Source organism: Alosa pseudoharengus, unplaced genomic scaffold (genome assembly GCF_046254945.1).
Source record: "Alosa pseudoharengus isolate Yale_2024_CS ecotype anadromous, Long Island Sound unplaced genomic scaffold, YU_APseudo_1.1 YU_APseudo_1.1_scf_9, whole genome shotgun sequence".
Taxonomy (NCBI): domain Eukaryota; kingdom Metazoa; phylum Chordata; class Actinopteri; order Clupeiformes; family Clupeidae; genus Alosa; species Alosa pseudoharengus.
In genome coordinates this window covers 28785621-28798961 of record NW_027468881.1, presented here as the reverse complement: position 1 = coordinate 28798961, position 13341 = coordinate 28785621, and the positions used below count along the sequence as shown (strand labels likewise).

Genomic DNA, 13341 nt, shown 5'->3' with positions numbered 1-13341 from the left:
TACTTTTTATTTTTTAAATATTCCACATGTCTAATTGTATTTTGGCATAGTCAATTAACAAATATCCCATTTATATAATAGATTTCCACAATATATCGAATTGATCAAGTATTTTTGATTGAAGTAAGGAATATAAATACTGATATGGTTGTGGAAAAGTGTGTTTTATATTTAAATTATATCAAGAGTGATGGGAGATTGATTCAGTGGTTTTGGTTTTATTATTATTTTATTTTTTTATTGTGGTCCAGACTAATTTACAGACAACTGTGGAAGTGGCCACAAGTGAAACCACAAGATTGGATCGAAAACCACATTTACACAAGTAGGAGTCATAAAAGATAGCAAGGGACTGCAGATTTTATTAGTGTCTGCTGTGTCATCTCGTGGAATTGGCCACACTAAAGGTTTGAAACCCATTAAAATCTGACTTGAGATCTGTATATATTGAATTCTTTTATTTTGTCAGAGGGAAATACATTTGATGGCAATTCTGTTCGGAGGTGTAAGATCCTCCTGAGGAATGTCTGAGAATTATAAATATCTGACTGTTTGCCAATTATCTTTTATTAAACAAAACCAGTCATCTGTTAATTGCTCATAGTTAATGAACTTCGGTTTGTTGAGTTGTTCCCTTAGCGAAGAGGCAATAAGCGGGCACTTCTAAACTGCCTTTGTGGGGCTTGAGATAACTGTAGGTGCAAATGCAGGAGGCGGAAATGATTTGTCTGACTAGTGAGGAGTGGATAACCTTTGCTCTGATTAAGGACTATGGTGAACCGCAGGGACAAATGCTATTTTAAAAAGAAATAAAAAATACCCTCAAGACTGAGAAACAAGGAGGAAGAGGGGTAATATATGGTGTCAAATTGGACATGGAGAAAATCCATTTTTAGTGGTCCATATACTGCTTACAGATGTGTACGTCTACCTTAACCTGGCCACCTCTTTCTCTCTCTCCCTCTCTCTTTCTTTGTCATTCATGCCACTCCCTTGTCCTCCACTCTACATCACCCCTCTCCACCTCTAACACCCCAACCCCCTTTGCTTCCCTTCACTGAACCATCTCTTCTCCTTCCTTACCATGTATACGCCATTCCTTCCCTCTCCATAATCTCTCTCTCTCTGTGTCTCTTTCTCTATATGCCACCCGCTCCCTTAAGTCCTCTTATCTCATCCATAAATTCATCCCATTTCCCCCTCCCCATTGTCTTGTGCTAAACACGTATCTCTGTGTCCGAATCCTTAACACACCCAACCCATCCACCTCCCACGCACACCTACACTCACATACACATACACACACACACACACACACACACACACACACACACACACACACGCATTCACACTGTTCACATCCCATTTGCAGACTTTTCAGTTTGTAGGGCATCACCCCAGCGGGCACCGTGGCGGGCACTATTCCGTCGAAGGGCGAGGAGGACTTCCTGACGCTTGCCGCCTCCCGGCTCAGCCGTCGCAAGCGTGTCATAGGTGCGGGCGTGGGCGTGGCCATGGTCCTGGTGCTGCTGGTCGCCATTCCCCTATTGGTCCACAGCACCAAAGCGGGAGGGGCTGGTGGCCAAGGCAGCCATTACGAGATGCTGGGCAGCTGCCGGATGGTTTGTGACCCGTACACCCCGTCCCAGAACGAGCTGACCGCCGTCTCCCCGCCGCCGCCCGACTTCATGAGCCGCCGGGGGAAGTCGGGATTGCGCGGGCCTCCCGGGATCCCCGGCCCGCAAGGACCCCCGGGCCCCCCTGGAGAGCCGGGTAAGCCTGGCCCACAGGGACCCCAGGGCCCGGGGCCGGGCGGCTACGTGCCCTCCTTCTACAGCCCCAAGATCGCCTTCTATGCAGGCCTGCGCAAGCAGCACGAGGGCATGGATGTGCTCAAGTTTGACGACGTGGTCACCAATGTGGGCAACTACTACGAGCCCAGCACCGGCAAGTTCACGTGCCCGCTGCCTGGCATCTACTACTTCACGTACCACGTGCTCATGAGGGGAGGAGACGGCACCAGCATGTGGGCCGACCTGAAGAAGAACGGGCAGGTCAGCGCACCGCCATATGTGTCTGTGTAAATGTCCTGTCATCTACTCCACTCTCTCCGTCTGCACTCAATCACCTGTTGTAAGTGTGTGTGTGTGTGTGTGTGTGTGTGTGTGTTGCAGTTTAACCTTTACCCTGCTCTCTAATTGGCTTTGAGCTCTTTTCCACTCCAACTAATTGGGATTCTCATGTATGTCTTGATCAAATAAAGCCAGTGATTGGTGCTTTGGCGAAGGTCCAATGAAGTACACCAACCACTAGTGCTGTCACACGTGGACAGTCTGACCTGAGAAACAGGTCACTTGATTTGTGAATAAAAAGTAAGACACAGACAGGTCAAAGTGATGGGTGTTGCTGAAGTTCAGGTGGTCCTCATCTCCAGAAAACCAGGTTGTGGCAACAGGTAGTAGGATTCTTATCATTATCACTATGACATGGGCATGGGGCAGCGGTACAGTAGTTTACCATTTTTGTTCATAGAAACATTGATTACCTGTTTAACTTGGAAATAGTGGCAGACCACATTTCACATCAGAGACTTCAAGTCAACCATTGTTTAGACGATTGGCTCCCATTGTAAGCAATGCCTTAAAAAACATTACATGGACCTCCACTGCAAATACACAGAGCTTGCCATGAGTGATACATTAATATTCCACTTCCGTGTATCCTACATATAGACATGCACACCTCACACAGTGACAGATCTTGCCGTGATTAAACATAAAAAGCATCTGTTGTCGGAGTATGTCAGGCACCACAGGCAGTGATGTGGCTAGGGGTTTGAAACTTACTGCAGTTGAATAAGGGTTAACCACGTCACAGATTACAATTTCTGAAATCCTTCCTTCCTATAATTTATCTTTAGGAAGGTGTTGATTAGACTGATTTTAAAATGTCGTCTGAATTTATTACTCTCTCGTGGTGTTGCATGTAGTGGAGGCGGTTCATAGCTAGTTCAGTTGCGGTTCAGTTTACCCCAATCAGTCATCCCTGTGCTTTCTGGTGACTGCTTGGGAGCAATCTGAGATATTTTAATCTTGAAAGACATTAATTGGATGAACTGCAGAAGTTGTTTTGGCATAGCATTCAGATAACTGCACCAGAGGGCAGGGCTGGCAGTCGAACTGAGGTAGCGTTGCGCTCGACAGCGGGGAGTGCTCTGTCAAACAGAGGACATGGAACATGCAGATCGGCTTACCAGGAGAAGGTGGAGAAGAGGGAAGGCAATGATAAATGAAAAATAACCACCTTTAAAAAGTGGACTTGACAAGGTGATGATTTTCTACCAGCCTTACTGTCAAGAGCATATGATAAGAAATATACAGGGCCTAACTGTCTCGTCTTTCCCTCTGGATCTCTTGAATGTCTTGGCATTTCTGAAACGTTTAAGTAAAATAAAAAGACGACCGATGACCCACATGGACACTAATCAGGGACACAGAATTAGCACATGATCCCTTCAGTGACTCCAACCAAGCACATGAAATGGCACCACAGTGTGCCAGCTGAAGGAAGGATCTAATTAATAACATATTTGGGAGCGTGATTATCACCTTAAAGCAAGCGCAGCCACACACAGCCGGACCGTCTGTCCAGTGTGGCCCAGTCAGTTTACACATCAGTTAAATAAATAATAGCCTACATGTGAAATTGACAGGTTACTCATCCAGTTCGTCAGTCCCCTGGCACTAATTAAAGTCTGAAGGGTGGACAGAAAAGGCATAAAAAAGGAGGGAAGGAATAGAGATAAATCTCCAATGGGGCAGAGGATTTGAAGACTGATAGAGGGAGAGGAAGTGAAAGAAGAAGAAAAAAATGCAAGATGGAAGTTTTTTTTTTTTTTGCAGCACACTCCCTTCTGGCCTGTTGTGTTTTTCCCCTCCCTCATACAAATCTTTTTTAATAGCAAAAGCTACGCTATGATTCACTTCCTTTCACACAACAGCAATCTCCCCTTGTTTGTATGACAGATGTCTGTCTCTGAGTTTGTGTGTGTGTGTGTGTGTGTGTGTGTGTGTGTGAGAGAGTGTGTGTGTATGTGTGTGTGTATGTGCATGTGTGTGTGTGTGTGTGTGTGTACACTCAAGTGTTGGTGTGCAGTCATGTGTGTGTGTGTGCACAGCTGCTAGATACCGGGGATCAAAGTAAAACCACACTTAACACGTCCTGTGGTTGCTTCCCATGGCAGACTTGTGTATTGTCATTCAAGTCCTCTCTTCCTGTTAAATCATTCATATCGCCTAGATTGGATCCCCCTGCCCGCCACCCATACCCCCGTCTCCTGCATGTTCATTGATTGCCCATTAATTATCTTTTCATTCAACTTAATTATTTAACCCCATCCAGGTCCATCTTCAGCCCATCAGGTGGTCTCACTTTACAACCTTGATAGGCTTGAGATATGAAACCTCTCATGATCCCTGGGAGGGGAGCCAGCAGTGGTGTAATGCGCCAAAAAAAAAAAAAATGGAGAGGGGAAAAAATGTGTGGCTGCGACGTAAAGGCTTCCGTCCACTCTCCAGCCCAAACGCCCAGAGCACGGCTCAAGAGCCTCGGGCCATGTCAGTGTCAGGCAGTGGCTTGGTGGTATTTAAAAGCGCACCCTTTGTTTGTTGTGTGCCTTCCAGAGAATTCGCAATGAAGGCAGGTAGGAGGACTGCAGGTATTCTATGAATGCAAATAGATAGGGCTGTTATAGTACATATAGTACTACACACAAGTTGAGCCTGTGCGGAACTAATAGTCAACTGTATTACACTGGGAGATTACAGGGTGATGACAGTTAATCTCTCCCATGACACTATTTACCTGTCAATTGATATGTATGTGTATGTTTGATATAGGTTTTTGACAGCTTTCTGACACTTTCTTTAAACCAATTCAAGGTTAACTCCTGTTAATATTATTTTTTAGATTCCAGGTACGATGCACTCTCAGTATAAGATTATTCAGAAAACAATCTACAGGTAAATATCTCCAGTTGTAGTTGTTGAAAGTCAATTCTCTTTTTTATGAAGAGATGACATTTTTTAAGAATTCTTTTTAAAAACAGAACTCCTTTTGTTGGAGAAAAAAATAATCATCAGTATGCACAGCCATATGCTTTGAACCAGGTCAGGTGACACCACTGAGTAAATCGGTTCCACTCGCGCTGCTGGCACCTTGCCCAATTAGCCACATTGTAAGGGGGATGACTCCACGCAGCATGACTAACGTTAGTCAGGGAGTGCACAGGCATATGAGGGCTTGGTGGAGAGAGAGGGGTGGTGCTCCTGGCCCATGATTCGGAGAGAGTTGGGGTGGGTATGGGTGGGGTGGGGTGTGGTGTGGTGGGGGGGCCTGGGCCGTACGGAGGGAGGGAGGGAGGGATGACAGTGAGGGGATGGCAGGGAGGCAGACAGGCTGCTTGACAGAGAGATCAGGGAAGGAGAGGAAGATAGATGGCTTAATACAGCCGCGCAGACAGAGGGCTGAGAGACGAGGCTACAGGGAGGCCGGCCGCGCGAGGGCCGGAATGAGCGCGCCGCACCGCAAGACAGATGGAGAGGCTCCAAGTGTGTCACGGCCAGACAGGTTAACAAGACGCCGGCCACATAGCCCCGCACTGCCACCGCTGCCGCAGCCCCCAACAATAGAGCGTCTCGACAAAACACCACATTTGTTTACCCGCTTCTCTGAACGTCGGAGAACATTTGCGCGCTAATTAATTGAGGGACTGTGCTAGTGATGCCTCGTGGGTTTATTATGCATGCAACCCCACCTGGCTAGGGGAAGCGCTGCGTCTCCATCTGGAAGAGGCAGGTTTCCTCATCTGCGGTGGGCCGGTGATGTTTGGTGAAGGCTGGTCTCTGGAGAGGGGGGAGGAGAGAGCTCCTTAAGGCCTGGTTTAAGGCATTAGTTACTGTAGAAGGGGGGAAAAAAATCACACTGTCTCGCAGGCGCGCCTCGAGAATTGTCAGAGATCCGTGTTCCTGTCATAGGCTCTTAATCCTTTTGCCTTTGAGTGAAATCCTGCTGTTCCTTAATGCCTGAGGAAAGAGCTGCTCATGGTTGCCCTTTACGGCATGAGCGATGCGACAGTGGTGAAAGCTATGGTTTCTGTCAGAAGATGGGATCATCAGGGACTGCTGTTGGTGTCCAAGCCTCCATCAAAGAGAAATCAGCATTGTTCTGCAATCTGGTGTATATTCACTTGTATTATGAGTAGCTGACAGACTGTTGTAGGAGCTTATCTGATAGGTGGTGATGTGTGTGTGTGTGTGTGTGTGTGTGAAGGTGTGTTTCTGTTTGTGGTGGGGGTGTAAAACAATGTCTGCTGAGAATTTGGCCCTTTACTCTAAAACGTGACCGTTGCTGTAAATGTGGAAAAATAAATTGTCCACCACAACATAATATGCGATGCTCATGTTATAACTCATTAAGAAAAACCACAAAGACAGGGAAAAGATTAGTGATGTATTTATAATTGCGCCTTATCCTCCTTCCTCAATATTTAATGGAGCCAGACTCTCCATATTACCATTAATTAATTCAATGTATTGCCCACTCAATTTCAGTGTGACAGAACCAGTGACACATGCTGAAAAATGGGCAGCGTTCATTGCGGCGCTGCATCACACTGGCTGCCGTAGCTAAAATGAATTAATTACCTGACATTACGGCGAGGTTGCCACTGCTATTCACACATTACTTCATAACGGCTCAGCGTTCACTTTCTTGGGTCTGGGCCAACGTGGATTGAATAAGGAGAAGTCAATACTGTCTGTACTGACTCGCCAATGATTTATGTGCCAGGCCAGTGTCTTGTATTTACGTTTCCATCATCCATAGTTAGAATCACATGGAGGTTACATAGCTTACTGACTCCATTTGTAGTCAGCTGTCTGGAAGTGGGAGCCCTTATGAGTGATCTATAAACATGTGTGCAGATTTGTTAAGAGGGGGGAGCAGATAGCAGGAGCACCAGGGATTATGGTTTCATCATTGTGTAGCAAGTTGTAATGATGAGAAGTTGTCAGGGTCAGTTCTTTAATGCTAATGGCTGAGTGGTGATTTATAGGGCGATGTGAAGAATAGGATGCCACCTCCTGTCACTGTGTTTCTCCTTTTTAAACGGCAGTATTTCCCCCTGCTCACCATTAATGTGTTTGCTGCTGTTAATCTATGAATTTATGGTCCCAAAGCTCGAATTTTCCTGAGCTCCCTCCTGAATACATTTAGCAAAGTTGAATAATATACATTTTCATTCTCTCTTTCATTTAATCGCTTTCCTGATTTTTTTTCCCTTCCAGCTGTCATAAGCTCTTTTAATAGATCACAGAAAGGTCAAGCTCTTTCACATGGTAGTGTTGAAAATGCCATTGCCTGTCTGTTAATGACCAGCTCCTGTAATAATGAATGTCTCCAAGAAAGATGCCTTTAAAAGAGCTCAGCTGAAAAATAATAAGGTGCTGTGCTGACTCTGAGGGTTAACTGTAGATTAACGAACAAAGAAGTAACCACTGTATAATGAAATGATTACTGAGTCATTGGCTTCTGAATTCTACCTTAATATACTGGCTCAGGACTGTGTCTGTTCTTTAAAGGATTAAGCCATGCTGGAATATTCGATATAATGTTCTAGAAAAAAATGAGCTCATGGACAGCAGCAGTCAAGAGCCAAGAAACTGTCGTGTCATTTCTAATGCGGTGGCAAATGAAGTGCAACAGAGATGCTATCACGTAACTACTAACAATCACAATCGGGAGAACAATTAAACATGATTAGCTTGCCTTGCTGTTATATTTGCTCCTGTTCAAGGTTTGCGTTATGTTTAATAAATGTTCAGTTTCCAGCACTTTTGACTTCTCCCCTTGGTCCCACCCCTATCATGTAGTGGGTCCCTTAGGTAAGTTTAAGAGCTACTTTTCCATTGTCTCCGCTCTAAGAGGTCTGTATATCACCCCGAATGAATCCTGTCACTTTTATTGCCAGCCGAGCACGGCCCCTCTGATAAAAAACAAGACTTCATATACCCTCACATCTCCCTGCTCGCACAAAATAGCCTCGCTTGATCAGTCTGTTATCCTAACCCCCCTCCACCAGACTCCCCCTTCTTCTCCGCCACACATCTCTGCCTGTGTATAAAACGCCAGCTGCTCCCCCCAAGCCCCCCACTCCTCACCACTGCCACCACTAGCAAGCATCCCAGCATCCCTCCCTTCCTCTCTCTCTCTCTCTCTCTCTCTCTCTCTCCTCCTCTCCTTCCTCTCTCTTTCTTCTTCTCTCCCCCCTCTCTTTCTCTCTCCGTCTTTGTCTTTCTTGCTCGTTTAATGGTGCCCCTGTAATGAAAAGCCCTGGCAGAGGAAGCCCGCGGCAGGCCCGAGGGTCCTTGCTCACAGCCAGCGTGGAGATCAAGTCAGCGTGCGGTTTCACAAGCAACGCCTCCCCATGTCAATATCCATCTCCATCGCGCTCGACAGTAATCCCACGAAGTCTCCCCGCTGCTCTACCCCGTCAGGGCCCGGCTTTCGTTTCACTTAGATTTGATAAATGCTCTAGAAAAAGAATCATCCGGCAGGAAAAAAATGAATCCATTCCCATAGCCATTTCAGAGAGAGAGAGAGAGAAAGAAAGAGAGAGAGGGAGAGAGAAAGAGAGGGAGTGGGCCAAACCATGAGCCATCTAATGTATATCAGCCACCAAACGTACCCAAAAATCCGACCCAAATCGATGTGCGTCTGGAAATGGGCCTTAAATGTGCTGTGCTAATTAGAGTGAGCTCCAGTGTTGTAGTATTGAGCCTGGGGAGGATGCCTGGGGGAGAGTGGCCCCTCACCCGGTTAGCGGGAATAATGAGCACAGTGACACACGCCTCGAGTCAATGGGGACGGCAGGCTGGACCATCACTGTCACACACAGCGATGATGCACACGTCATATTGACCGCCTCTGTCGATGCCCCGCACACAATCAATCAGGCCGGCTCTCCGTCGGAGTTATACATGTATAAATCCTTAACAGCCCTGAACAAATAAATAAATTAAAAGTGATTATGAGAAAGTCGTTCTTGCAGAGCGCAGGCCGCCATGGTCCACCTTCACCTTGGCCACGATTACAATGGGATTATGAGGGCTAACATTTACCACCCTACACTGGAGAATATTGACCAGCAAATTGCGGAGGTGCAGACTGTATCATGGCCGTAATAGAGTGCGCCTATTAGATTATGGCTGGTGACTGGGAGGTGAGCTGGAAGGGGCGGGGGCGGGGGGTGGAGTGGGGTGGTGGTGCAGTTTTTCCTCGCAGGGCTTGCCGGCAGGGCTGAGGCGTCTCCAGAGAGCAGCTGCCCCACGCCATGTTAATCAATCCGCTTTAGACTGGACAGGGACACGGCCAGGCGCTGCTCACTGACACGCGTCCGAACAGATAGAAACTGCGTGACCTGCATTTCATTTCCCAAGGAGAAGAAGAAGAAGTGTGTGTGTGTGTGTGTGTGTGTGTGTGTGGGGGGGGGGGGGTGCAGAAACAAAAAAAGAAAAACACGGAACCCCATCCTCGGTTACAAGCGTAAGGTGGAATGGATGTGGTTACAATGAAGTGTCGGTTCTACACCAGTAGATTGTGGACATAATTGCCACACATTCTTGCAGGGGGACTCTTCGCAGTGGAGCAGTATTTGAGCTATTCCCTGCAATGGCTCCCAGTGTTTTGAGAGAAATAGGACTTTAAATATTTATGGAAGCACATGGTGTATATTTGAAAATACATTTTGCCAGTCAGATGTGGAAAATACATATAAAGCACATGATGCATAAATGTGCTGTGTCAAATACATAATGCAAACAGAGTTACACTACTGTATCGAAGCGGTCTAAATCCAATAGCCGGCACTGTACTCTTTTCCTATTGCGGAGATTGTGGCTATTAACAAAGGGGAGAAATGGGGCTGTGGGACAGCGGGGAATATGGTGCTCATTGACTTGCAGCACATGTTGCGTTGGAGCGCATCTTATCACGGCAGTGCCCACTGCGTGTCTGGATAAGTGACAGAGATTGAGTGCCCACCTCTCAGGTGGTCACTGACTGGCGGGCAAGGCCATCGGCGCCTGCCTGACGCGTGTCACTGGATCCGCCATCTCACCTGAATTCCTCCCTCCCATATTCATTACTGTCATAAGCGCGGCTCCAGCATTCGTACCGGCGTCCACGTTTTGAGTACACGCTTAAAGAATGGCAGTGGACGTGGATCATTTCAGTTTTTGTCAATCATCATTTGGCTGTGGGGTGTTTGCCAGGCGTGTTCACTAAAATCCCTTTTGCCGTGCACTGGTTGGCGTCTCCTCAATGAGCGCTTGGTGTGTGTCTGTGTGTGTCCACATGAGTAAACCCAATATAGTTTGTTAGCAAACAAGTAGCGGATCCACTGCAGCAGGTCAATACGGCGGAGCTCCCCAACTGAATGCAAATGACCCGTCCGCCTGTCTGTCTTGCATGTAGAGCCCAGTCAATATTATGCATGATGTGTGTGCAACCCGGATTAAATGCAACAGGTCAATAGCCAGGGCTGTGGTACAGTGGGTGTGTGTGTGTGTGTGTGTGTGTGTGTGTGTGTGTGTGTGTGACTGCATCTCACACTCCCTAGACCACACACACACACACACGCACACACACACACACACACACACACACACATACACACACACAAACACATGTCCGGAGTCGCACAATGCCGAGGCTGATGCAACGGCAACATTCCCTCACCTTATTCCACAGGTTGGAGTAGCCGGTGCGCTCCAGTGGCGATCGATGGGAGAGAATATGGTTGTGTTCTCAATTGAGGCAGAGGTCACGAGGTCGGCCCAGAGCCCATCCGTTCAGCCGACACCAGTCCTGTCAGAGAGGCACCCTTCAATATGCCACAAGGCAGGGGAGAAACAATTAAACAATCTCGCAGCCAAGCAAATGAGATTTGTTTCGAACTCGTAGTATGGATTCTAGTATGGAGTAAGGTTGTGGTAGCAACATACACACACAGAGTGAGTTATGGAGGGTCTCTATATCGAGGGGTACAATGATACAGAAATTAAACACTATCAGAGTTGTGAATAGTACATAGGGAAATGTGAGAATTATAGCCTTAACATCATTGTCTGACTTCTTGTCTGTCTTCGACCTTGGTTTCTTAAATGTATGAACTATTATTTTCCATTCAAATAATTGCTTCATTCAAATGTGATGATAATGATTCTGAAATGGATTGAAGCGCATGATCTGATGGACTTTCTGCATAATAAATATCTCCCGCCACCCACAAACTGGGCTCAGTATCCTATTGTTTAGTATAAACCAAATATTGTGGTCTGATTGGTCACCTTCCTGTCTGGCTGCTCTTGTGCACCGCTGCAGGTGAGGGCCAGTGCCATTGCCCAGGACGCCGACCAGAACTACGACTACGCCTCCAACAGCGTCATCCTGCACCTGGACGTGGGGGACGAGGTGTACGTGCAGCTGGACGGGGGCAAGGTGCACGGGGGCAACACCAACAAGTACAGCACCTTCTCCGGCTTCCTTATCTACCCCGACTGATCATGACAGCCAACAGCTCCTCCGACCCACCAACCAACCCCACCCCCCCACCCAATCAAAATCTCTACACCCTCATTACACTACCCCTCCCTAAGACGCCACTGTGGGCACACTGCGTGAAGGCATAGAAATAAAGTTACACACACACACACACACACACACACACACACACACACACGCAGACATACATGCACAGTCTCGTTAAAGTGTACTTGCATACACGCGACACAGGCACACATTCACACATATGTGGACACTGACTGACACATTCTGACACTCGCAGCAACACACAAAGCACATTTACATCCGAGACAGTCGACATGAAGGACACGACACGTGTGTGACTGAGAGGCTGAAGGGCTTCATGGACATCCTGTCAGCTGTGTGTTTTTGCACAAAATCCCACCTTCAACCAACCGCCCAATCCACAGCTGTATATGAGTGTGTGAGTGTGTGTAAATATGACAAGTGTGCAACAACAACCTTGCTCTCCAACATATCCTCCTAAAGCATTTGCTAAAATTTATACTTTGAAGAAAATAAAAAATACAAAATAAATGTACAAAAATATCTATAAAGGACAGAGAGACGCATATCTTGTAGTCTAATTACCTCATTAGGTGTACATGTTCTGATGTGATCTGCACGCCCCCACTCTTTTTCTCATGTGTCGCCATCTAAAGAACGGTGTGTGCCCCTGTCCAGGAGCCCAGTCCGTGTGTCCAGCGCAGTGCCACACTCCGCACCGGCGGGCAGAGCGCTCTGAGTGCCACCAAATCCTCCGGGGCGGCTGGAGACAAAATAGTTATTAGAAAAAATATCTATTGCGGCTAGTGGTTTACTTGCCTCCACTGCGTTTACACATGACTGGCTTCTGGTTTGGGGGGTGGGGGGGGGGGGGGGCTGTCGGAGGGGGAAGTAATTGTGGGCTGTGGTGTCTGGCTGCCCACTAACAAGAGGCAGGGGTGATCATGTTGCAATGCGGAGACAACCACATATAGAGACGCTTAGCAGTGTGGAGACATAGATATATATATATAAAAATGTGAAATATAAAAAATACATACATAGAGATATTCGTGGACATGCACACACCACTGAGGGTTTGTGATTAATGTAAGTCCTCTCAATTCATTTCACTTAAAGTGACCATGTGGACTGGAGAGATGGCCCCGATGCGTGGACTTTACAGGGACTGTAATCGAGCGCACAATAGCTCACCACAGCCTCTGAGAGCTTCAGCATGGATTTCCAATACATCTAAAGACACTGGCCCAGAAGAAAACATTAATATATTGATCAGTTGCGATAATACACCCTGTCTACAATCCCAGCCAAAAATATACTTTTATTTTTCTCTAAACATGTAATTCAGAATTGAATTAGTTGACTCTGGTGTTTATGTTTTAGAAAATTACGAAAAATTGGTATTTTGCTGACATGCTGCCCAGGAGAAATGAATTGTTTAGCTGTAGATTGCTTAGCATTACCTGGTGAAACTGAAGTCTTGTTTTGTATATATTTGTCTATGGTACACTGTTCCTTGGCCATCAGTGAAGTATAACCCTGATAATGCTATATTGATGTTCGCTCATTCTAATGTGTCAGGGCTCTGGATAGATTTATACTATCAAACATAGTCATGCAAGTCCTTTCATTGCCATGTTAGCAACAAGCACTAATTGCTACATAAATGTGTTCTCTGAAAGTTCTTAAAAT

The 13341-nt window shown here is 46.6% G+C and overlaps 1 protein-coding gene across 1 annotated transcript; it reads left to right on the top strand.

The window, feature by feature from the left end:
* Window positions 1-1493: 1493 nt before the first annotated feature.
* c1ql4a (complement component 1, q subcomponent-like 4) lies at window positions 1494-11622 on the top strand. The gene is made up of 2 exons (XM_076276237.1): window positions 1494-2054; window positions 11443-11622. Exons 1-2 carry the CDS (start codon window positions 1515-1517, stop codon window positions 11620-11622), a joined length of 720 nt encoding a protein of 239 aa, XP_076132352.1. The 5' UTR covers window positions 1494-1514.
* Window positions 11623-13341: the final 1719 nt, after the last annotated feature.